This window comes from Puma concolor, chromosome A3, assembly GCF_028749965.1.
Source record: "Puma concolor isolate L17-30 chromosome A3, mPumCon1.1.hap2, whole genome shotgun sequence".
Taxonomy (NCBI): Eukaryota; Metazoa; Chordata; class Mammalia; order Carnivora; family Felidae; genus Puma; species Puma concolor.
Genome location: NC_141669.1, coordinates 123,227,184 through 123,252,734, shown reverse-complemented (window position 1 = coordinate 123,252,734; position 25,551 = coordinate 123,227,184). Strand labels below are relative to the sequence as shown.

At 42.0% G+C, this 25,551-nt stretch overlaps 1 protein-coding gene across 16 annotated transcripts in view; it reads left to right on the top strand.

The window, feature by feature from the left end:
• PTPRT (protein tyrosine phosphatase receptor type T) overlaps window positions 1-25,551 on the top strand; it is a 1,080,869-nt gene that overhangs the window by 958,827 nt on the left and 96,491 nt on the right. For 12 of the 16 annotated variants that reach the window (XM_086702238.1, XM_086702233.1, XM_086702236.1 and 9 more), the window contains one exon: window positions 19,872-20,062. In XM_086702238.1, coding sequence (XP_086558364.1) covers window positions 19,872-20,062 — 191 coding nt within the window. The remainder of the gene's footprint in view (window positions 1-19,871; window positions 20,063-25,551) is intronic. The other 4 variants (XM_086702237.1, XM_086702232.1, XM_086702235.1 and 1 more) reach the window with 1 other exon arrangement.

Below are 25,551 nucleotides of genomic sequence, written 5' to 3'. Positions count from 1 at the left end.
TAACCCTTCTTATTCTATCCATCACTCTCATGTCAAATTGATCATCAGCCAAGGTTTGCCTAATAATTCAATATCATTATTATGCTTTACTTATAAAATAAGTACTTGACTAGCCTGTTCTGCAATTTAAAAATGCAAATTTTTACCATGCCACTGCCCAGCCACAAGCCTAACACAGGCTTCCCATTGTTCCCAGGATGAAGTTAAAATGCATCTCGTGGGCTACACAATTCAGAATGATCTGATTCCTGTCTATATCTTTGGTCTCATCTCTGGCCACTCTCTGGATTTCTCACTATAATCCAATTATATTAATTTTCTTTCTGTGTTTTGAAAACGCTAAGTATTTTCCAACATCATGACTTTCACAATTCTGTTCCCTCTTCCCAGAACATTCTTCCTGTCATTCATGGTTTAGCCCTTATTTATTCTTCAGATCTGTGATTAACTGTCACCTTTTGAGGGCTTCCCAATCACCAATCTAAATAAGTGACCATTTATTCCTACTAGCCCTGTGTTCTACTCCTTCTTAGCATGTATCACAAGTATCATGTATGCAAATGTTTATTCACTGAAGATTTATTTGGCTCATGTCTGCCTTCTTCACTAACTTATAAGTCCAAGTGCAGAGGCCACTCCTATTTTGGCTACCACTGTATACCTGGAGACTAGTATAGTGCTTGGTATATAACATATACTTGGTCAGTATCTGTTGAATGAATTACTATGTTAATTTTGTGATCAAGATGGATCATAATGATTCGCTTTTAACTATTCTGTATTTGACCAGTTGTTGTTGTGTGCTACTGGAAAGGCAAGGACCTTTAGGCATAGAGATGACTAATATAACTCAGGCTTTGATCCCATTGTGGGGGTAGGGAAACCAGAAAGGAGACCATTGTACTAGTCTGAGAAAGATATATGGGGTACACTTTGTAATTCCATGTCTTAGGAAGTTCTAATCTTTGTATCTTTGTCCTCGTCATTAATGAAAAAGGTCTCATCACCAAATAACTGGTTTCCTTGGGCTCCACCATTCAGTGCAGGTCTGGAATACAGAAGGAACACTCTTCAGAACTGCTGTGTGACCCCAGCTTGCCCCTACCCTCATGACCTTCTCTTTCTCTTCCAGAGGTCTTTATGCTTCTAAGTTATTTTTCTTTCCACACCCTCACCCCAATCACTGCTTACCCTCCTCCAACGTGATCCCCTTGTGGATCTTCCCAATGTCTGGGAAAATGGGAAAAGAATGTTCCTGCTAAAGGCTCCCAAAGCCAGGTGCCTGATGCATTCAAGGAAAAGCAAGGAAACCAAGACCCCATTCCAGCTCAAGGGTCTAGATAACAAGGTTTTCATGATGAAAAGTCTGCATTATTCTTCATTGTATAGCATTTGCAAGTCCAAACCAGTGGACCCCAAGAGAAGCACAGACTTCTCTGATTCCAAATCCTTCCAGAAAGCACCAGTGTAAATGGGATTGCCCCAAGATGCTTCTAAAGGACAACAAATACCCTTATGCCTTATGAGGGCTGAGTCCCACTGCCATGCTAGCTTTCTGAAGCTGAAGCCACTGCTTTCAGGATCTCTCCTTGGTGCTGATTCTGATCTTAGCCCCTTAATGTCCTTCCTCCTTCTGCTTGCCTATTACTGGGTTCTGCTATGACTCCAACCTAGCTATACTGGACTATTCCAAGTTCTCATTTAAGCTACTCACCACTCTAGTCCCATAATGATTCCCTGCCTGTCCCCCAAATCTAGTACATCTACCCCATTCAGACTTACTCACTTAGTCCCCGCTTGGCACAGAGCCCAGTGTAATGCTGTCAAGGATGTTAGCTGGCACAGTCACTTCTGTCATTGTTTTCTAAAAGCATAGTTGCTTTTTCAACTGACCCTAGACATGGTGAGTGTTTAGTCACCATTCCAAGTCATTTATTTAGCATGAAAATTTATTAGTTAGGCCATTGTTTAGCAAATTCATCACATTGCACTTTTTACTTAGCAGAATCACTTAATTAGTGTTTTATTACTGGAATTGACTGTCAATTATGTGGCTAATTCATTTACTTAGGGAATGAATTTTTTATCTCGGTAAGGCAATTCAAAGTGCACTGTTAACTCTTTAATGATTAAAGACTGTTGTCAGTGGCAATTCATGTTGTAAGGAAAATTAAACCATTTATTTCCCTTGAAGAATCAGATGTTGGGAAAATCTTTGGAAAAGTGTAGAGGGAGTAGTTTAGAACCTTGCAAGAATTAAAGAACCTTCATTAACCAAAAGACTCAGAACACTTGGCAAAGCTGAATAAAACTGGCTGGAGAGTTTTCATTGGACTCATTTCAATAAATTATTATACTCTTATACGTGTATATTGCTGTAAATGTCTGTAATGCTCTTTGATTTACATTATTTTGGGGGCCTCTCACAAAAACATTGTGGAGTGACACTAGAGTTTATGGTTGGCAGGCTCTAAGGCAGCCCCAGTGATTCTTGTCTCTTATTACACATTCCTATAAAATCCCTTCCCTTGGATCCCTTCCCTAGTGACTGGCTTATAATGAATGAAATATGGCAAAGTATTAGGGTGTAACTTTCAATATTAGGTTATAAAAAATACTGTGGCTTCCATTTGATGCTTTCTCTCATTCTCGCATTCACCTGCTCTGTGGGAAGCCAATTGCCACGTTGGGGGTTGCCCTATGAAGAGACCCACTGAGCAAGGAACTGAGGGAGGTCTCCAGGCAATATCCAGAAGGGACCTGAGTCCCTTAACTCAAATATCCCCTGAGAAAATCAATCTTCCAAAATCACATGAATGAACTTGGAAACGGATTCTCCCACAGTTGAGTCTTCAGATGTGACCATAGTCACAGCTGATAGCTGAATGCAACCTCATGAAAGAGCTTGAACCAGAAGTACCCGTTAAAGGCTACACTGATCCCCAGAAATTCATGTTGTAAGGAATGATCCATTGTGAGGCAGTAGATGTTTGTTATTTTAAGTTGCTAAGTTTGGGAATCATTTCTTATGTGGCATGGCTACATGCTACTATTTGGTTTAGCATGTGCAGTGTTACAATAATTTACCAAAAGCCTTTTGGTTAATCAGTAGTAAAGCCAGCATTTAACCTCAGCTCTTCTGATGCATTGCTGTAGACAAAAAAAGAACATGGACTACAGTGAAGACACCTCATTGCAATTTTCAGGGGTCCTTAAAGTTTTTTTCTGTTAAGAGGCTGCTTCTCTAGAACAGTGGTTCCCTTGTGACCTGCACACTTCCATTACCTGGAGATGTCATTGGGATTCTGGAAAAGCTTGCTTGTGGAACTACTCTTCTTTGCCATGTTTCTATCAGGAATTGAGTCAAAATTTCCCTTTCTGGCCCCCAATCACTGCCCTGCTCCCTCATTGTATGGTTATAACTTTAGTTCCTCAACATGACTGGCCCAAACTAAAGCTATTGAATTATTAGGTGCAGAATGTGAAGCTAAGGGATTTATGTTTCATATGTTCACTGACTGACTCTTGTACAGTACCAGGATAGGGATCCACTATATCAAATAAAGAAGGTTGCCATTTCATGGATCAACTTGTATAATACAGCAGGGCTGTAGGCTCAGGCTGCTAGGCTAAACCGTGATGTGCTTTATTAGTTCACATGCTACTTATGCATTGTTTACTTCACATATTTGGTACACATTGCTCTGTTAGCTCTAACAAGAGAACTATTAGGCATGTGTTCTTCCCAAAACAAAGGTCATCAGCTTTGGGTGCTTGAAATTTTTTCCTTGGTTGGTTTTGAACAGTACTAAGCTGTAGTACCTCATTCATTCACTAAGAGTAGAAAGGACAGTGTTTACTTATGAGCGACTCTAGGATTGTTAATGTACAAATTGTATTTAACTCAAAATTGCCTCGGAGAGATCATCTAATCCATTGCTATTCAAAGTACAGGTCCATGCACCAGGAGTATCAGTATCACCTGAGATCTCATTACAAATGCACTCTTGGGCCACATTCCAGACCCACTGAGCCAGAATCTGCATTTTAAACTATTTCCAAATGATGTGCATTAAAGTTTGAGAAGCACTGGTCTAATCCAACTCTGTAACTTTAAGGTTAAGATACACAAAGGTGAAAATAGTTGTGCAAGACAATTTAGTGGCAAAACCAGGATGAAAACTCAGGTCTTGTAACTCCAAAACTGTGTTATTCCCATTCTGTTAATGCTCTGTTGTCTTAGTGGTTTATTATATCCACAAACTGCTTACGTATCCAGGGCATAGTTTCAAATGGGGAAACCAGACTGCTATCCACCCAGTACAATGGTAAACTCATTTCAAACAGCTGTTGCACATTTAAATTTCATCTCCGAGACAAGTTTAGCCATTTCATTTTCTGTTTCTTACACATCGATGAAATACAAAGTCACCTGTCAGGCTGAAAATTGTAAAATCTGTCAAAATTGAGTTTTTCTAGTTTAGCTAAGTATTACTTTGCAACTGTTTTGCATACCTTTGTCTTATTACGATTTTGATGAATGAGAGGGAGAAAATAAGATAAGCCATGTTTTCAGTGTCGGGCATTATTTAAGGTTTTTTCCTCTCATCACACATCTTCCTGTGAGGATGGGGGTCTTGGAGTGTAGCGATACATACGTAACAAATGCTGGGCTGGCCATTTTTAGTATGAGCACAACCCTAGAGACACTGATAATGTCTCATGTCCAACCTAAGCTGACAACCTTCAGTATGAGAGAAGCACAATGCATCTGGTGATAACTAAAATCACCACAAGCCCATCTGGGGAAGAAATGCATTTGGAGTAAATGTGGCTTCTTGCTCCCTACACCCATCAAGGCTAATGGAACTGAGGCAGGAAATAAAGATCTTGCTACTCTCACCATAGAAATAAAAGGGCATGAGAGATGAACCTTGAAAACAGGTATCATGTCTATCAGCAAGATGGCAGATGGGTTTCAGAGGGGCAGGTGTACTTACCAAATAAACAAGTATTTACCGAACAACCACTAGATCCTAGAGATGTATTGGTAAACAAGAGAGATATGGCACCTGCCTTCATGGAGCCTACAGTCTAGAGAAGGACACTAGACATTAAATAACTTAACTATTAATTGTTCAACCACTATTGTGATTCATGGAGATGACATCTATGTCCAGGAAGATACATTGTGGTTCACAAAGATGATATTGTTGGTAAAAAAAAAAAAAAAAAAAAAAACAAAGATGATATTGTTAGGCTCTAACATGATACTCTCAGATGGGGATAGGGGCAGATAAGAATGTTTTCCTTGATATCTTCAAATATTCATAAAAGTTAATAGATTTTTTTTTATTTTTTTTTTTATTTTTCAACTTTTTTTTTTATTTATTTTTGGGACAGAGAGAGACAGAGCATGAACGGGGGAGGGGCAGAGAGAGAGAGGGAGACACAGAATCGGAAGCAGGCTCCAGGCTCCGAGCCATCAGCCCAGAGCCCGACGTGGGGCTCGAACTCACAGACCGCGAGATCGTGACCTGGCTGAAGTCGGACGCTTAACTGACTGCGCCACCCAGGCGCCCCAATAGATTTTTTAATAAACACCCATCCACTATTCATCACCTAAATTCTACTATTAACATTTTACCGCACTTATTTGATCACCTATTTCCCCTCAATCCATCCCTCAATCCATCTTGATTTTTTGTGCATTGCAAAGGAAATTTCAGACATTAGTATACTTCCCTTCCCCCAAATACTGCACTTGCATATCAATAATGCAAGCTCAATGTTCTGTTTTTTTCTTTTGAGGTAAAATTTACAAAGAAAAGCATGGATCTTAAGCTTTTGATTCCATGTGTTCAACGGTTGCATACACTTGTACAACCCAAGCCCCTAACAATATACAGGCAAGCCAGGAAGACCTCTCATGCCCGTGCCCAATCAAACCCTGCCCCCACTCCGCCTAATAGGTGACCACAATTCTGCTGTTTTTTCCTACCATGGATCTGTTTGTCTATCTCATAAGAGGTAGTGGCTTTTGAGCTGAGTTCTGAAGGATGAATAGGAATCCACTTGGCCTTGGAAGGTTCAGGAAGGTTAACACATCATGTACAGTTTCTCAGGTGGATAAGAACTTGCGTGGCTTCAGCCTAGTAAGCACAGGACAGACAGACACTAGATGAGGCAGACGCTAGACCAGAACCTTGAAACCATATTAATGATTAGGAATGTAGCTAAAGGGCAGTGAGCAGCCAATAAATGGCTTCAGCAGGGAGGTGACATGCTCAGCTTTGGACTTCTGAAAAATTATCATGCCTCATTGTAGAGAACAGAACATGGAGAAACAAGAAGGGATTCAGGGAGATGTGAAGACACTGTTCCAGCTCTTATGGAGAAAGAGAGAGGGGTAGCGTATATGAGGGTCCAGGCTGTGTCCGTCCCTTCTTATATTGGACTGACCTCAGGTATGTTGCACTTCTAACAATTAAAAATCACAGTGTTTGGTTTTCCCTTTCTGTCTTCATTTTTCAGTGATAGCATCCAGAAATCTTTTGTGGAAAACTATGGTTCAAAGAGGTTAAGTAACTTGCCCAAAGTCATACAGCCAGCAAGCGGTGGTATCATGGTTCTCCCTCAGGTGTATTAACGTTCAAAGCCTATACACTTTTCACCACTTCTGTGTCTTCAGGGAGTGATGGGAGTTTCTCAGCCTTTCTAATTGGAATCATTCTTCCCTCGTTATATTAGATTCCTCGTCCACTCCAGAATGTTCAGGGTAGAAGACTGTGCCAGCAATCCCAACCAACTTGTGTGTACTTTGAGGACAAGCTCATCATCTGTAGCCCAGATTTTTCTTTAAGCGATGGTTTTGGGATGGGGGCAGGTGATCCAACATGACTCTACCAATAGGTGGTTTTATTTATTTTTATTTATTCTGGTTTTCGCTCTGCCAAACACAGAACTGACATGTAAGAGCCACCTGAATTTTCTCATGCTTGCAGCTCAACCAATCCCTCTATGTCTGTCTTACATCCTTCCTCATACAATCTCAGTGTTTCCCTCTATTCAAACTCCTCTCCAAAGCCACCCCAATGTCACTCTTTTTTATGTTTGGAAGAATATCAAAACTACACAATTCATTGGTCTTTGTTATTTGTACTTCAAGTAACTGACCAAATATGTTCTTTGAAGTTCTTTTGAATATTCTGTTCACATTAACATGCATAGCCATATAAAGATTTTCTTGCTGATAATATTAAAGAACTTCACAATAATATTAATCTTCCTAACATTAAGTGACCTCAAAGTTTCCTCTTACTTTTATAGACTTCATTCTCATCTGATAAGTAATACACTCCCTAGAAATCCATTTCTTCCCAGCCAGTTTTTCTATCACACTTTGTCATGAGTTTACAAATTTGTTTAAATACATATCTCAGTGTCTATTTATGGGGTATTTTTCTGTAAGTCAAAGTTCAGGTAGTCCATTAACCTTGAAACATCAGTGTCTCTGAAAGTACAAATAAATGGTGGGTATGGAATAATTAAGCATTAGATATTGCAGGAAAGGACTTGTGTCTGCAGGAGCTAAAGCATTTTGAAAGTCCAGAATTGTATCCCTTCTCCTTTGTGCTTCAACAGTATGTTTCCAAGATCCCGCATACACCCCCTTACTTCCTAGTTTGATCACTAAATACACAGGACCCCAAGCACCCTGTTGTTGCTGTAGGTATGTTGCTTCTGGCAACGCCCAATGATCTGCATTTTTATTTCTATTGAATTCGGTTTATAAAACCTACGTGGTAGAATACTGGTATCAGCACATTAGCTGTCTTGTTCTCCCACAGATCTTCTTGAAATTGTGACCAAAAAAAAAAAAAATGATTTTAAAAGTTTTTTTTTAAACAGCAAAATCCTTTTTTAAGAAACAGTCATACCCAGAAGTCTGTTTTATGAAACAGATATAAAACCATCTTGCTCTGATTAGAGAAAAGGTGAGGGAAAACCCATGGGCTTTCCAGGCCATGCTTGCACATGTACACACACATGTACATGCACAAAACTCGTCACGGATCCAATCCTCTGACCCACAGCAAACTCTGAACAGAGGTCTCCCTTCCTAACTCTGGCTCAGTGTGGACACCAAGGCCACAGACTAAGAATTCACTCGTTCCCTCCCCTCTAGACCCCATAGGCGAAACTTTCCACTGTATGTTTTACAAAAAAATGAACATAATCACCCCAACCACTAGTCATTTGAACAGGAAAATACTGGTGGCTTTTAATTAACAGGACACGGGTCACAAGAGCAAGGCTATCACATGAATGACACTTTAACATTGAGCAGTGTATGGAATGCACAGCCATTGTGGCAGCCCTGTGGGCCCCTGGAACATAGGAGCATCAGGAAAGATGAGGCTCCATCTGGTGGGGCTCTTCCAGACTTAGGGTTTCACGGAGAGGCATTTCTTTTCATTATTGCTATAGTCACCCAGGGTCCAATAACCAGCTCTCAGCTTAGAGACAAGAGAGCAACTCAAAGGCTAGTGTTCTCTTGCGTGAAGAATCCTTATGCCGGAACTGCTTCTTCCTTTTGGCTGTGGTAGTGGCCACAGGAATATGTGATACAGTTGTATGAAACTAAACACATGAGCACACCCCCACACGAATACACACACGCACACACACACACACACACACACACACACACACACACACAAAAGTGCATGTAAACCTGGTAGAATCTAAATGCAGTCAGTGGAATGTGTCTGTGTCATTTTCCTGATTGTGATGTTGTGCTGTGGTTACGCAAGATGCTAACATTGGGGAAAACCACGTGAAGGGTATGAGGGACCTCTCTGCATTATTTCTCATGGCTGCACGTGAATCTATAATCCTCTCAAAATAAAACTTCTTGTTTAAAAAGAGCTGGTGCTCTGGTGATGGGCTGAGGTAGAACTTCTGGTTCTGGTCACATCCATCACCATCTTCAGATGTCCTTCATGGTCTTCCCAGGCATCTACTCACTCGCCAGTAATCGAGCATGTGATAATAGCATCCTGCCAATTTCTAACAATTGTGAAGTGGCTTATTTGTGTCTTTTTTTCTTCATCATTTTTGGCAGAAGTTTGTCAGATTTATTGGTGTTTTCAGAGGAAACAGCCAGCTTTTGCTTTTCTTCAGCATCTCTGTTTATCTTTAACTTCTATTGTGCTCCATTAACATCTGTTCTTATATTTATTTACTTATTTTCTACTTCAAACGACTATATTTTTCATCTCTTGAAGTTAAGTTTGTACTTCTCAAATTGACTCATCCTTTTTCCATGATGTGCTGCATTATTGCCGTGGTTCATAATCCACCCCCCCCCTCATTTTCTCTTTAATCAATCTGCGTGTATTTATTTTATGGCCCCTTTGATTGTTTTATTATTTTCAATCCTTGGGAGACACATTTCTCTGTGTACCACGTCTGCCGACTCTCCCTCACAGGAATAAGCTTCTTCACACGGCTTGTCTTTCTTTATGTTTTGTTTTCCACTATGAATTTATCATTAGTGGAAGTAGTTTTGTTCTGGGGGAATTCACGTGTCTTGGATTATGAAAATACCTCCATAGGGTGGTTTCCCATTTGCCTGTCAGGACAGAGGGTTTTGTACGTTGCTTTCTATGTTTGCAGTTCATCACACAAGTAGCTATGGACCCCAGACCCACGTGTGGTAGAAGTCCAGGGTTTCTTTTGTTCTGTTTTTGCTTCTATTTGAAAGTTATCCACCCTTGTTTTTATTCTACTAATTGATACCTTCAGCTCACAAACACACACACACACACACACACACACACACACACACACACACACACACAGATATGCACACCAATGCTTGAAATTAGATCCTTGAACTAAGATCAAGAGTGAAATAATATAGATTGACTATCCATTTATGAAGGATGAAGGAGTTGATACGCTTTTATTTCTGGTGATGCATCAGTCACCCACATCTTTTTGTTGGTAAAATTTCAGATTTTAGCCAAGAATTGTTATTTTAGATATTTTTACATACATTTTCTTTTCTCTTTTATTCACGTTTGTTTTGATTTTTATTCTCCTATCTATGTTTAACTGACTTTGGTGTTGAACAAATCAATTCTTTGATAACATGATTTCCTCCAGCCTCCTGGGGTTTTTACTTTTTATTTTTTCCCTTATTTCCCTACCTCCCCAAGCCTCTGGAAAAGAATCAGAGCCAGTATAATTTCTGAGTCTTTGTATAGCAGGTAATATCTTCCTGGAACCTCACAAGTGAAAAAACAACTTACATCATTGTATAATTTTGGGGTCACAGCCTTCTTCCCTCAAATACTTTCTTCCATCACTTTCTGGCATTTAAATTTGAGCAAGGGAAAATAGAATTAGCGTTGTTGCTCTTCCTTTATAGATAACCATTTATTCCAGCCTACATGTTTATCTAAGTGCTTTTTCATCAATAGTATTTAATAGTATTTAAGCAGTTATATCTGGAGACTTATTCTATCTTTAAGTTGTACACAGAGAAGGGCACCTGGGTGGCTCAGTTGGTTAAGCGTCTGACTCTTGGTTTTAGCTCAGGTCATGATCTCACAGTTTGTGGGATTGAGCCACACATTGGGCTTTGTCCTGACAGTTTGGAACCTACCTGGGATTCTCATTCTCATTCCCTCTCTCTCCCTCTGTCTCTCCCTCTCCCTCTCCCTCTGCCCCTTCCCTGCTCTCTCTCTCTCTTTCTCAAAATAAATAAATAAACATTTTAAAAATATTTTAAACATAGGGGAAGGGAAAGAAAAATAAGATAAAATCAGAGAGGGAAGCAAACCATAAGAGACTCTTAAATACAGAGGACAAACTGAGGATTGCTAGAGGGGAGGCAGGTGGGGGATGGGCTAAATGGGTGACAGGCATTAAGGAGGGCACTTGTTGCGATGAGCACTGGATGTATATGTAAGTGATGACTCACGGGGTTCTACTCCTGAAACCAACACTACACTGGATGTTAACTAACTGGAATTTAAATTAAAAAAAAAAAAAGAACACACATACAAAAAAGAACATACAAAAAATATTTTTTAAAAAAACTTGTACACGGAGAACTTTTTGCTTTTGAAGGTTGCAGTTTTTATTCTGCCCAAGAGCTGTTTTTACAGATATCCTTTATTATTGCATCTGCGTCATTTATTCTCTTCTTTAGTAACACCACTATGTCTTTTCTGTGTCTGTTTTCTGTTCTCTGAAAATGTCTTTCTGGTGTCTGAGCACATGAACTCATGAGCACACATGAGCAGGTAGGGACAGAGGACCTAGGGTCCCCTGCAGGTTAGTTGTCCTCAAGTTTCTGCCTGTTGCTTATTCTCATTCCAGACTCCAGTGTCCACGTTAATACCACTGTTGTGTTTGGGTTTCCTTACAGTCTCCCCTTTCCTCACCCAGCGAAGTTTTTTCCATTTGTTATTTTTTTTTTTTAATGTTTATTCATTTCTGAGAGAGCACAAGCAAGAGTGGGGCAGAGAAAGAGACAGACAGACAGAATCCAAAGCAGGCTCCAGGCTCTGAGCTGTCAGCACAGAGCCTGACGCAGGGCTCCAACTCACAAACCATGAGATCATGACCCGAGCAGAAGTCAGACACTTAACTGACTGAGCCACCCAGGCGTCCCTTGCCATTTGCTTCTTGACCCACAATTTGAAAAATTCTGTTCTCAGTAATCTTTCACTTCCTTTATTCTTCCGTGTTTTCTTGAATTTTGTTCCCAAGAAAATACATGCAATCTAGAATTCGTTTCCATTTCCCGTTGTTTAGGTTAACATGTCAGTAACAGGAGAAAAAAAGAAATCAAACTGGCTTAAACAGTATATTAACATGTCAGCTCACAGAACTGGAAGTCCAGAGTTTAGGGCAGGTGCCAGGGTTGGTTGAAGTATCATTAAGGACCCAAATTCTGGTAAGCTCTTCACTTTACCAGCTCATGTTGGCATTGCCTTCTGCTTGGTTCTCCTCATGGGTACAGGATTGCTTTAGCAGCTCCAAGCATCAAACCCACAAATGGTATAATGCCCAATGGGAGAGAGAGGCCCCCGGAACAGCCTTCTTAGAGGTAGAGAAATCTTTCCCAGAAACCCCCTCCTATCTCACTAAAAACTTTTGAAAAATTGGCAAAGAAGATAAGAGCTCATGATTGGCTTAAGGAAATCCCAATTTGACCCTATATCTAGGAATAGGGTCATCTACCTGAGTCACGAGGAAAATGTGTGGGCACCTAAACTAATTTGAGGGCTCTGCCAGAAAGGATAAAGGTAGGGGATGATGGTTGGGTAAAAAGTCAACACTGGCTGCTTTTTTACTTTTGAAAATTATATTTTTCTCTGCCTTCAGAGTATCATTTTCCTTATTTTTAATATGGTAGATTTTTCTAAGACCATGTTGTTTCGTTTCTGTTTACTTACTATAAAAAAGGAGGAGAAAATTTCTCCAGGACTGGTGTTTGCTGTAAACAGAGCAGGAAGATTCTCACTGTTGTCCTTACTGCCCAACTGGCGGGAACCCTTTTCTTGTGGCTTAAGCAGAAGGAGGAAGGGATGTTGACAGCCCCCATCCCTCTGCAGAGTGTCTGATACCATCCCTCCATCTGATCTGAGTGCTGTGGAGGGAAGAATTTATGTTCTGCCCACAAAGAGGAGGATTGATCTCTTTATCAGAGGGAGTAAGTCAATCCAGAAGTCACCTTCCCCATGACTACTCTGGTCCCCCTTTTTTTTTTTTCCTAATACTGAATCTGCTTCCTAGGGTATAAAGGTCTTTGTCTACCTTCTTTTGCCTTTGCCATGTCAGAAACCCCAGTGAAAGCAGTTGAGGGGGAGAAAGGGCTTGGAAATACCCAGCCTCCCGTATTTGGTCGCTTAATCTTTGATTGTCAGAGCCCAGAGAAGGAAATAAGAAGGTGAAGCATTTTTTTTTTCTCTCCTTCAGGCTAGTGTTACTTGAAGTAACAAAGAATCTCAGTGTTAGTTGCCAGTTATACAATGTCCATTTCAGCTCTGTAAAGTGTGGCACAGCAGGGTGGCATTGTACTTACTACCAGTGTTACAAGTTCAACCCTACGCCATTTGGCCAGACTTCAGGAGAAGGAGAAGAAAACATAGACAATATTTGTGGCCTTGAATTAGAGATTTCTTGCACAAGACAAAATAACCAACCATAAAGGAAGATAATTGATAAATTCAACCTGATCAAAATTAAAACTTATGCTTTTCAAAAGATACTATTAAGAAAATAAAAAGGGTAAGCCTCAGACTGGGAGTAAGTATTTCCAAAACATACATATGATAAAAGGCTTATATCCAGATTACAAGTCAATAATAAGATAACCCTCTAAAAAAATGGGCCGAATATTTGAACAGACACCTCACCCAGAGAAGGAAAACAAATGTCACATAGGTACATAAAAATATACAAATTAAAATTACAGTGAGATCCTACTGTACAACCACTAGAATGCCTAAAATTAATAAAACTTACCTAAAATTAATAGAACCGTGAAACAGCTGGTGAGGATGTGTAGCAATGGGAACAAACTAGCTATAAGCAACAACATGGAAGAACCTCAAAAGCATCGTGCTAAGTGAAAACATAGGAGCACCTGGGTGGCTCACTGGGTTGGGCATCCAACTTCCGCTCAGGTCATGATCTCACAGTTCATGAGTTCGAGCCCCACGTTGGGCTCTGTGCTGACAGCTCAGAGCCTGGAGCCTGTCTTTGGATTCTGTGTCTCCCTCTCTCTCTCTGCTCCTCCCTTGCGAGTGTTCTCTCTCTCTCTCTCTCTCTGTCTCTCTGTCTCTCTCTCTCAAAAGTAAATAAACATTTTTTTTTCAAAACCCAGCCACAAAACACTGTATGCAGTATGATTGCATATATATGACATTCCAGAGAAAGCAACTACTGCAACAGAAAGCAGAGTAATGGTTGCCATATGCCAGGGCCAGGAAGTATTGGGTACTGAATGCAAAGAAAAAGAGAGAAGGTTATTTCACCTGCCGTTGCATTGAGAGACAGTATATCCTGAGTAGATATGAGATGGGGGGGGGGGTGTGAATCTATTGTGTCTCAAGAAGTGCAAGTCAGTACACTTATACTAGTTGAAGTCCAGAATTTGGAAATATGGAACACAATTTTCTTACAACATGGCTCCCGAACCCAAGCCAACTACTTCATCTATGCTTCACCAAAGAAATTGCAATCCTTTTCAACCCAAGAGGGAAAATTGCCCTATGTTGAATCAGGTGAAAGGTGATTTTATACAATTTCAGAGATTTTTTTAAAAACTGTGACAAAATGAAGTCTCCATCTTCATACACATATGCAGTGTGATACTGACATAATTAATGGGTATTCCTCCCAAATTCTGATGCTAGGTTAGTTCACCGACTTACATTTTAATGCTATTATAAGTTTATTTTCTTGAGGCTTTACTGATATTTGGTAGCAATGGTGGGGATCAGGCAGCGCCTGCTAGCAGCCAGGGGTCACCTTGAGACATCTTCCAATGGATCCCATTTAAGGTTACAACGACCTTCTTCCATGATGATAATGGTCATCGCCATCTCTGATGCCAATTACAAATAAAGATCTTAGTAATCTGTCTGAAGTCCCATAGCTAGAAAGTTGTGAGGTTCATATTTGAAGCCAGATTTTGTCTTCAGGTTCTGTACTCTGACCCTGACACCTGCTGTTGCCACAGCACCCCTGCTGTGTTTGTTCTAATCACGTCTCCACTCTGAGCAGGTGAGCCAGCCTCATCCCCACCTCAAACCTTCTCTCCGGTCCCAGACTCTCCCCTCTCAGCAAGCAGTCTCCAGATACTTACCCATCCACTCTTTGTGCTCTCCTGCCCTAAAGGGTACACAGATTGAGAGGAATTATTTTAGATGAAATAAGAAATAGAAACTATAGGAATTTGGTTGGCTAGTTAAGAAATTGTGTCTTGACTCTGTGGAGGCTTTTGCTCAGAAGAATGACTTGATCAAAGCTGTGTAAAAAGAACTGTGAAGGCAGAAAGACCCCTGGGGAACCTGATGGAATAGTCTTGTCATGGGGACTCAAACTAGGACAGTAACAGCAGGAATAGAGTAAAATATTTAGATGGCCATGGAGTGTATCCTGAAGGAAAGAAGAGAGAAGCCCTAAAAGACTCCCCAGATGCTCTCGCCAGTCTGTGATTCTCATGTGCCAAACAGCACATCTTGTACAACATCAGAACAGCAATGGTTTCTTCCCTGCTCACCCGAAACCAGGCACTTGCAGGCATTATTTCATCGAACCCTCACAACACCTGTCTTCCCTGTATTATAGATGAAGATACTGAGCTCTGAAACTGTAGTCGCTTGGCCAAGATCATCGAGCCCATAACTGGGTGATTAAAAATACGAACCCCATTCTCTCTGATTCTGAGACCCAGACTCACAGCATTTCTCAGGGTCCTGCTCTTCTCATGGGACATGGTCAGGCCATTTCTTAAAAAGTTATATAAACGTTGTAGTGAGCATCAAAAGTAAATGGGCATGTTGCATCCATGGGCTAGAGCTGTCTTACACTAGATCAGTTGTCTCTGAAGTTCACTATAACTCTAAATCAGCTCTCTTTAGAACTTGACTTGGCTCTGGGTAAGTCTGTACACCTGCATTGCCCACTAATCACCTATGCTGTTGAGCCCTGGAAACATGGCTAGTCTGAAGTGAAATAAGACTACACTGAAGCGGGGCACCTGGGTGGTTCCGTCAGTTAAGTGTCCGACTTTGGCTCAGGTCATGATCTCGTGGTTCATGAATTTGAGCCCCACATCAGGCTGTGTGCTGACAGCTCAGAGCCTGGAGCCTGCTTTGGATTCTGTGCCTCCTTCTCTCTCTGCTTCTTCCTCACTCTCACTCTGTGTCTCTCTCAAAAATAAATAAACATTGAAAGAAATTTTAAGCTTACAACTGAAGCAAGTGAAAAATTTTGTACATTGGATTTCAAAGCCCTAGTACAAATAAGGAGTGTAAAATATATCATTAATGATTTTATACTGACTGTTGAAATATTATTTTGTGAATTGAGTCAAATAAAATTTATTTTTTAAAATAATTTAACTTAATTCACTTTGCCGTATTTAATGTTGCTACAAGAAAATTTTAAATTACTTATGTGGCTTGCATTACATTTCCTTGGACCTCTTTGCCCTATTATGTAACTCAAGTATTCTCCATTTCCCTTCTTCTTTTTCTCTAGATCTGTGCTGCCCAATATAGTAGCCACAAGCCACCATGTGGATATTTAAACTGAAATTAATTAAAATTAAACAGAACTTAAACTTCGGTTCCTCGGTCACATTAGCTGCATTTCACATACTCACGAACTACATGTGGTTAGTGACTGCCATATTGCACAGCACAGATATAGACCATTTCCATCATCATGGGAGGTTCTATCAGACAGAGCCGATATAGGCTGTACATACTTATAGCAAAAAACCACAGAGGTGGGGTGTGAGTGCCTATAGCTTGAAAAACATTTCTGGAGTGCCCAGCTCCACAGCACATCCCCCTCCCATCTCCCAGGCACCTGTCCCTTCCCACCTTTGTTAGACTTGTTTATACACACCTTATCTCTTTTTCTCTCTTGCAAGGGCTGTGGCATGCTTATCTCCCTCTGAACACACTTTCCTCCACCCTCCTGTATGTATGTGGTATCTAACACCAAGCTTTATACAATATAGGTACTCAGTAAATATTTGTTAACCAGTCGGAGTGGCAATTCCTACCAAGTAATTGGAAATATGTGTCTGGAGCTACAGGGAGATCTATAAGGGGGATAAAAAAATAGAAAAGTCAAGGCCAGAAGGAAGGAGAACCAGTAGAGGGACAGAGGAAATAGAGGGACTGTGGTGACCCAGGATCTCCTATGCATTACCCAAAAGCCCCTGACAGGCAACCACAGAAGTTGTTGCAGGGGAACTCACAGGCTTAGGCAACAGCTATAGAAAAAGTGCAAAAGAAATCCAAAATATTATCATGTGATAAATAAACATGCAAAACCCATTAAGGAGAATTCAAAATCGCATGAAAATCAAGGGTCTGGTGAGGAGAAAAATGAGCAGCGTTCTCTCCCAGGGCCAGCTGGTTTGAGTTACATTTTATGAGCAGCATGTGAATTCCAGTGCCCTTGTTGAATTAGCCGCGGAATCGCACGTTAGTTTTAAGGCTCCCACTCGAATAGGAACATCATAACGCTTTTTAATTGGGGCTGATAAAAACGTAGCATTACTTGTAGGTTCCTGAGAGAAGTGAGTTGTGAAATTGGGTTTTCATTAAACCTAATGATGGAAAATTAAGTATAGTGCGTCTGGTGAAATGGGCTGTGATAAAAGGCATCACTTCTGCATTATCGGAGGTTAATAAGGAAATAGGTGAGGTAAGATACATTGGAGAAGGGAGTCCAACTAGTTGAATTAATAAACCTTGAAAGCCCCTTGGTTCTGAGCCTTTACAGCATCATTAGCACTAGCGTTGACATTATTACGAATGTTACAGCAATACAAAGTTGTTAAATTTCAAATGCATTTACTTTCCATTCCAGTGTTGGTTTTGCTGACACCAAGTTTACAATCTGTCTAGCACTGTGTTTAGGGAAAATATCCACATTGGTTTGGGGAACATTTGGCATCTCACAAAATTTGCCAGGTGCCCATTCCTAAGAAGCCTGTCTCTGCCAGGCAGTCCGTCTTCCAGGCAGTCCGTGCCCCAGGTCCTTTGAAAGACCATGGATCTCTGAAGACACCTGTCCCCATGTGTGATGGCAGTTTAGGTGGGAGACACTCACAGGGCTCCAGGCACTGACTCTGGCCCATGCTTTCCTGGGCATCATGAAGTGCAGCATCCAGAGAAGTAAACAGAAATGCCCCTTCTCCATTCCCAACCCCACCATAGGGTCACAGGAGTGATACTCGCCGGAAGGGTGCCCCCTATCTGTGACAGCTGGGGCACCTGCAAGAACTAGTGTGTCCTTAAAGAAAGGAATTCTTCTTAAAACCTTTCAACAGCTTCCCTCTGGCTGGGAGATTCTCACACGTTCACAGCCTTCTTGACCTGCCTCACACCATCTCTGAGGGCTTTGCCCCCATCATGTGCCCACCCATCTCCTCCGCTCCTTCTCGGCCTCCTTCTCTTCCCTCAATGTGGTTCCCTTCCCCGGCTTCTGTTCTTGTGCTTCAGGTGGTTCTTCTTGTCTGTCTGCCATACTGGACTGTCAAGTCTGGAGGGTGTGGTCTGTGTTGTGTGCATTGCCAGTGCCTACCACAGTCCCTGGCACATTGACAGTGAATTCTCAGTAAATCGGCCTCCTGATCACAAGGGTGTGCTGGAGAGTGAAAGCAGCCCCCACATTTGCAAAGCTCTCCATTTAATCAATGCTGTTGAAGATGTACTACATGTTACCTACAGTCCCAGGAGGGAAAGGAAGCAGGATTTTTCTTCTGTGCAGTCCAGAAAGCTGTGCTAACATCTCACGTAGGCCCTTCTTCCTTGTACATAAGCCTGTACGCTCTAGGTCTTTTTGTTGGCAATCCTTCCTTACTAGGAACAGTTTAGCTCTTGCTGTCACATAGGAGATTCCACTTCCACATACAGAAGCAATGTCTGAGGGATTATTATGACATGAGCAACAAACAGGGAACACGGATTTTGAAAAGACAAGTTGCAGAAAGTCAGGAATATACACTGAAGCCTCCCTGGGAGTGACTGTGGCATAGGCTTAATGGGGTCTGTGTGGGTACCTTAATGTGCCTGAAAACACCAGGATCATCATCTATGGCAGTTCTGATCTCATACATGCCACAACTGGAGGCTCTGGGGCATAGACAGTCCATGACTTTGGGAGGAGGTTGAGGATACCAAGCCTAGATGGTTGTGAACTGGCCCTGAAAGATCAACAATGTATGCTTGGCAGGGAGTCCGTAGGGCAAGCATGTGGCTGTCCTGGCCCGAGGGGAACAGAGGAATTCAAATCTCCCCCCGGCATGCATCAGTTTCCAGTGGGGGGGGGGGGTGCGGTGAGCCAGCAGAGGGCAGTCAGCGTGACTCAGTGGGTATAGAGATTATTATCAAGGAGAGTACAGATCTTATATCAAGGAGAGATTCGATAAAGGAGATGGGGCATAGGACCCAGGCCTGGGAGAAGTAGCTGGCAGGACTGAAGGAAGAGGTTCGGCGACACTCCTGGATCAAGAGTGTGAACTGGTGGGGAAACTAGATAGTAGACAGAAGCCAAGCACGTTGCAGAGCCCAGAGCTGGAGAGAGCAGCTGAGGGGGTCAGGGTCCAAGACTGACTTCAGTTCCTCCCAAGGATGTAGGCAGATGGAGCAGGAGCAGACACATGGCTCTGGTTTCCAGAGACTTGGGCTCTCCTCACTTGCAAGCAGGCACCAGAGATGATTTCCAGGCATCCTATTTCCTAAACTGCTGTCTGGCTTCTCACTGGCTCTGAGATCGGCCCTAATTGGCCAAGACCACCCTCTCAAGCCTGGAGGAAGGACTGAGACAGGCAGAGGATGGCAGCCAACCTGGAACTTGGTCACTGCTCCATCGATAAGCACCCTTGAAATAGAAACAAACCCAGGGTTATTGTGTTCATTGGTTCGTTTGTTGTTTTAATTTTTAAATCTGCCACCACAGCCATGCGAGGGAAGCAGTGTCCTCAGCTTCCTGATCACTTGAGTCCTGAGTTAGTTCCCCTGCCCTGGGGGGTGGTGGAGAGGACAGAGGACAAAACTCTCATAGGTGATATGTGCTTTGCCCCCTTCTCTTTGAAGCAGATGGCAGCCGTGGGGAGCTGTCCCAGCCCACCCTCACGATCCAGACTCACCCCTACCGGGCCTGCGACCCTGTGGAGATGAGCTATCCCCGGGACCAGTTCCAGCCTGCCATCCGGGTGGCGGACCTGCTGCAGCACATCACCCAGATGAAGAGAGGCCAGGGCTATGGGTTCAAGGAGGAATATGAGGTAAGAGACCACCCTGTGGAGAAACTTCCTGATGGGCACAAAGGCTTCATGGGTGCTGAATCCTTGCGACTCAAAGGATGGTTCCCAGGCCAGCAACAACAGCATCGCTTGGGAGTGTGTTGGAAAGGCACCATACCAGTCCCCACTCAGACCTACTGAATCAGTTTGGATTCCTGCCTTCCTTCAATAGGAAGATGGAAAGGATCAAGTCCCATATCCCACCTGTTGTAAAAAAACAAAAACAAAAAAGGCAGCCAGTCTCTCCTGCCAGTGATTTCCAGGAGACTTGCTCGTAGTCCCCTCTGGGCCCATTACCTTGCTTCTGCTGTGTTCTCAACACCTACCGCCTGAGTCACTTTCACCTCTGGTATTTGCTTCTCTCTCTTTGTACCTTCTCCTCACCCTGGCTTTGGACATCCCTTCTCTCCCTCCCCAAGGCAACTCCAGTGCAGAGGACTTGTGAATAGTGGCTGTTACTGAGGTTTGGGGAATAACAGAAGGATTGCAGCAAAGTACAGGAAGTGCCTGAATAAAAGTCCTTCTGAGGTTCCGGCCTCCTGACAGGTCTCTGTCCACTCTGTCCCCAAAGTTCTTTGTAGTATCCTCAAATTTTTCCTTTTTTTTTTTCAATTTTTCCCAGCATCCAGGAAAAGAATTCCCATGCTCCCCCCACACTCATTTGTTTATGCAAAACAGTTTAGCTTTCTCTGTCTCCCTCCTTTTGCTTCAGACCTTGCCCCTCAGGCCTCACCTTTTACAAAGAAGAAAATAAAATAGAAGGAAAAATTCATTAAGATGTTTTCCTGAACTAAAGAGCACCACCTCACTCCCCAGGAAGAATTTTGCAAGCCTCCTTGTGCAGCCAGCTTTGAAAACAACATTTCTTTCTTTACTTTTCCTTTCCTCTCTCTCTCTCTCTCCCTCTCCTCCTTCCTTCCCAAAATATCTTTCGAGCGTCTACTGTGTGCCAGGCTCTGAGTTATGTGTACTAGTTTTTGTAGGTTTTTTTTTTCACATGCACCATGTTCCCCAAATATGCTAGGGTCGGTAACACTGTATGCAGTGCAAACGCATTGACTAAGACTCTACATATTTGGAATTCTTGATAGTGCAGACTAAGTTTATCTCTCAGACTATATTCTGAGAAAGAGCTTACAAAGCAGTATTTCAGAAGCTATGTGAGCTCATGAAATTGTGCTAAACTTGGGGGGAGGGGCAGGCTGCTGAGTCCAGACAGCCAGATTCCAGTACAATAAACTGTGTGATATTAACATATCATTTTGCTACCTGAGTTTTAAATTCTTTATTAGTTGAATGGAGAGTTTGGATAAGGTGATGTCTAAGGACCTCTCTGGTCCTAAAATTTTACGAGAGTATAAAACACGGTGGCAAGGGGCATGTTTGACACATTTATGAGAACAAAAACGTTTATGTCCATGGATGTGAGTAATTACCAGCTCAGGAGAACTTGCGCTTAATTTCAAATATGATCCCAGTAAAATAGCATTTTTTCATATCCTCAATCCACAAATTTGGGGAGGAAATCAGGGTGATATTTGGAGGAAATGGTCTCATCACTGCTCATCCCTGGGCCTTACTTCCTAGGGGGTTTGTTGAATGGTCCCAGTCCCTGAAAGTGTGGAGGCGTACATGGGTATGTGCTTATACACACCTGTGTACATATCTTTGGTGAGTGAATGACAGGAGACAGTGTGCTGTTGGTAAAGGCATATTCAATTTCATGATGGTTTATAAGTCATTAGTCATACTATTTCATTTAAGGTTCCAATAGCATGAAGGGAGACTGGGGATCAGAAAGGGGAAGAAATAGTCAAAGACTGAGAACCACTGTTCTAAGAAACTGAGGTCTAAAATTTGAAAACAAAAAAACAAATACATTTGACTACTTTAGTGCGTTTCCTTCCAGGGTAATATCTTTTTGGAAAGTACCTCCCTGTGTGGTATGATTTGGATTGATTTTTTTTTTATTTATTTTTCTGCCTTTTTACATTTCCCAAACTTTCTGGAGTGGAAATGATGTGTTTTTATAATATAACAATACATTTTGCTCCATCATTTAGACCCCAAACGGAAATATCACTTAGTGGACTAGTCCTGCCTTCACTTCGTTCAAATTATATTAACCAGTTAACTTTAATGTTTAGCTTCCAGTTAACACATTTTCTGATTAGCAGGAGGTTAAGTGGGAAGCAGCCTTATTTAATGGGAATCTTCCCACAATCTGCCAGTCCCCTTTCCTAGACATTAGGTGGATATGGCTTTGATCATCAAAGCACCCATGATGTCTGGAATCTACATAGTGGGCCTACGAGCCACAGGTTTGCTTGAAGACCATGCCCTGTTGTAATCACAAGGATCCTGAGCCTCCACTCCTACTCTTAAACCAACATGTTTTGTGCTCTTTCTTGCCTATGACTCCTGCTCAGCTTTTTTCATACACATGGGTGGGTTTGACAAGTTGACATATAAGGGACCTCTCAGCTATAGCAAACTGTGTCTTCTAAAATTCAGTTCAGCTGTACAGTCACATAAATTTGTTCAATAAATATTCACTGAGTATTTACCATTCCCAAGGAGCGTTCTACATATTTGGATACAGAATTGAACAAATTGGACAAAGATTCATTCCCTCATGAAACTTGTGTTCTAGCAAGAGAAACAAGAAATCAATTACAGACTTAAAAACAAGTTATTTTATTAAAAGCCTTGGAGAAGACATTTACTGCTCTTCAATCTAGACCTGAGCTAATGTTGGAACAGATGAAGTGTGTGTACCTTTGACACTTCAGTAATATTCTCTAGTTTTTCAACAAGAGGACAGAGAAATGTCTTACAAATGCATATTGATGTGAAAGGCTAGTTTCACCTTTCTTGATGCCTCACAAATAAGGGGAAATGGCTTGTGAATAGTGTAACTATAAAACAAAAATAATTATAATTGAGAATTCAGACAAAAAAGACAAGTCATTTCACAACAATTCACTTAATATGTTAGTAAATAATATGTTCAACAGTGAAACATACTATTTGCTGTGCTACACACTATCCCAAATCTTAATGACGTGAAACAACCAATTTACTGTGCTCACTGATTCTGTGGGTCAGAAATTTGGACATAGCACAACAGAGTCTGCCTCTGCTCCTTGATGTGTGGAAACCTTGACGTGGAAGCCTCTAAGGCTGGGGCTGTAATCATCAGAAAGTGTCTTCGCTTTCATATCTAGTGATTGCTGCAGGCTGTCCCCTGGGGTCTCAGCTAGGATTGTCATCTGGAACACCTACACACGGCCTCTTCAGGTGGCCTGGACTTCCTCACAGTACGGGAGCCTGATGATGCTGGACTTCATACATAGTAGCTCATAGGTCCAAAGGTGAGCCTCTTAGCTAACAGTAGAAAGTACATCATCCTTTGTGACCTAGACTCGGGCATCACACAGCATCGCTACTACCTCACTGTATTGGTTATAAGCAAGTAATAACTGCCTATATTCTAGGGAAGGGGAATTAAACTCCCTCTCTTGATAGATGGAGGGGCAATTGCAAGATTCTACAAGAGAATGCAGAACAGGAAATACTGGACAATACAATCTTTGGATGATACACACTGCCACAAGTACCATGGAAAAAGAAAGGATAGAGCAAGGAAGGGAGATAGTATATTCCAGGGATGTAGAGTAAACAGGGTTCCAGTATTAAATAGGGTAGAAAGGTAGTCCTTAATTAAAAGAAAAGTTTTGATCAGATACATGGTGGAAGAAATCTAGAGGCAGAAAGGTCCAGATCAAGGGAGCACGAGGAGGTCAAAGGTGGTATGAGTAGAGTGAACAAGGAGTAAAAGTAATAAAAGATGACATTGGAGAAATAAAGGGGGAATCTGACCATGTAGTGCCTCCTAAGCCATTTTAAGGACTTTGGCTTTTACTCTGAATGAAATGGAAAGCCACTGCAGAGGTTTGAGAAAACAAATAACTATTTCACATTACTTTGAAATGTTCATTCCAGCTACTGTGTTGAGAAGAGACATAAGTAGGCAAGAGTCAAAGCAGGGAGACCAGTTAAGAAGCCATGGCAGTAACCCAGGCAAGAGGCAATGGTGACACCACCAAGGTGTGGCAGTGGAGGTGGTGAGAAATGGTTGGATTCTGAACATAGCTTCCAGACAGAACCAACAGGGTTTCCTAATGCATTAGCATGGTGTGTGAGAGAGAGAGAGAGGCTTCCAGACAAAACCAACAGGGTTTCCTAATGCATTAGCATGGTGTGTGAAAGAGAGAGAGAGGATTCAAGGGTGACTCCGGGGCTATTACTTGAACCACTGGGAGGATGGAGTTGCCACTACCAGATATAGGGAAGCTGCAGGGAGAACAGACTCAGGGCCAATGGAACAATCAGGAGTTCAATTTTGAACTGAGTTTGAGATGTCCATTAGACATGTTAGTGAAGATGGAAAGTAGGTAATTGGACATACGAGTCTGGAATTTGGGAAAGAAGCCTGAGCTAAGGAGAAAACTTTGGGAGTACTTTCATATAGATGACATTAAAGCCACAAGCCCTTGCTTCGAGGTCACGAAGCAAGTAAGCATTGATTGACAGAGATGATAACCAAGGATGAGCCTTGCGGAATGTCAATTCAAAGATGTTTGAGGACTCTCCATAGGCCAGATGTTGTACTAGGCTCTAGGAACTGAGAGGAGACAGAGCCCTTGCCTTCTGGGAGAACTTAGAGCCTATTCTTAGACACAGACATATGAACTGATCACTTCAGTATCTTGAGAAAAAGTCACAATAGAGTACTGTGGGAACCCTTGTGGGTGGTGTGCATGAAACCTAGCCTGGGGATGGATGGCTGTTGGCTTTCTGGAACACATAAAGCCTAAACCAAAGCTTGAGAAATATGAATCACCAAATTCGAAAGCAGGGAAGGCTGTTCTGGGCAGAGGGACTAGAAGAGTCTGTGGCATGGAGGTATGCATAGCAGGTTGAATTATGAGAACCAGAAGCAGTTTGGTACAAAAACTATGTTTGGCATACAAAGCATGGAGGGAGATAGGGCTGGAACTATCAGTAGGAGTGGGCTGGGGTGGTGAAGCAAGGGGATATTTTTCAGGCTAAGTAAGGAGTTTGGATTCTATTCTAGAGGTCATGCAGAGCCATGGAACGGAGCAGCATTTTTTAAAGTTGAATTCACATTCTAGATGTAACTGTCTGGCATTGATCAGAGCAGGGAGACCAGAGGCAGGTAGGCGGCTGGGACAGTAATTGAAGGAAAAGATGGAATTGCTCAAACCAGGAGACTGGGCCCAGAGCCCAGAGAAGCCCACACACGTTCTCTCCTGTAGAGACATAGAATCAGTTCGTGCTCTTTGGCATGTAAACGTGAGTCTCTCAATATGTATTTTAAGTTCAATGACTTGAAGTCATATATGAGTTGTTCTGAGTTAATAGTCAAAATGCCTGGATTCAAGTCC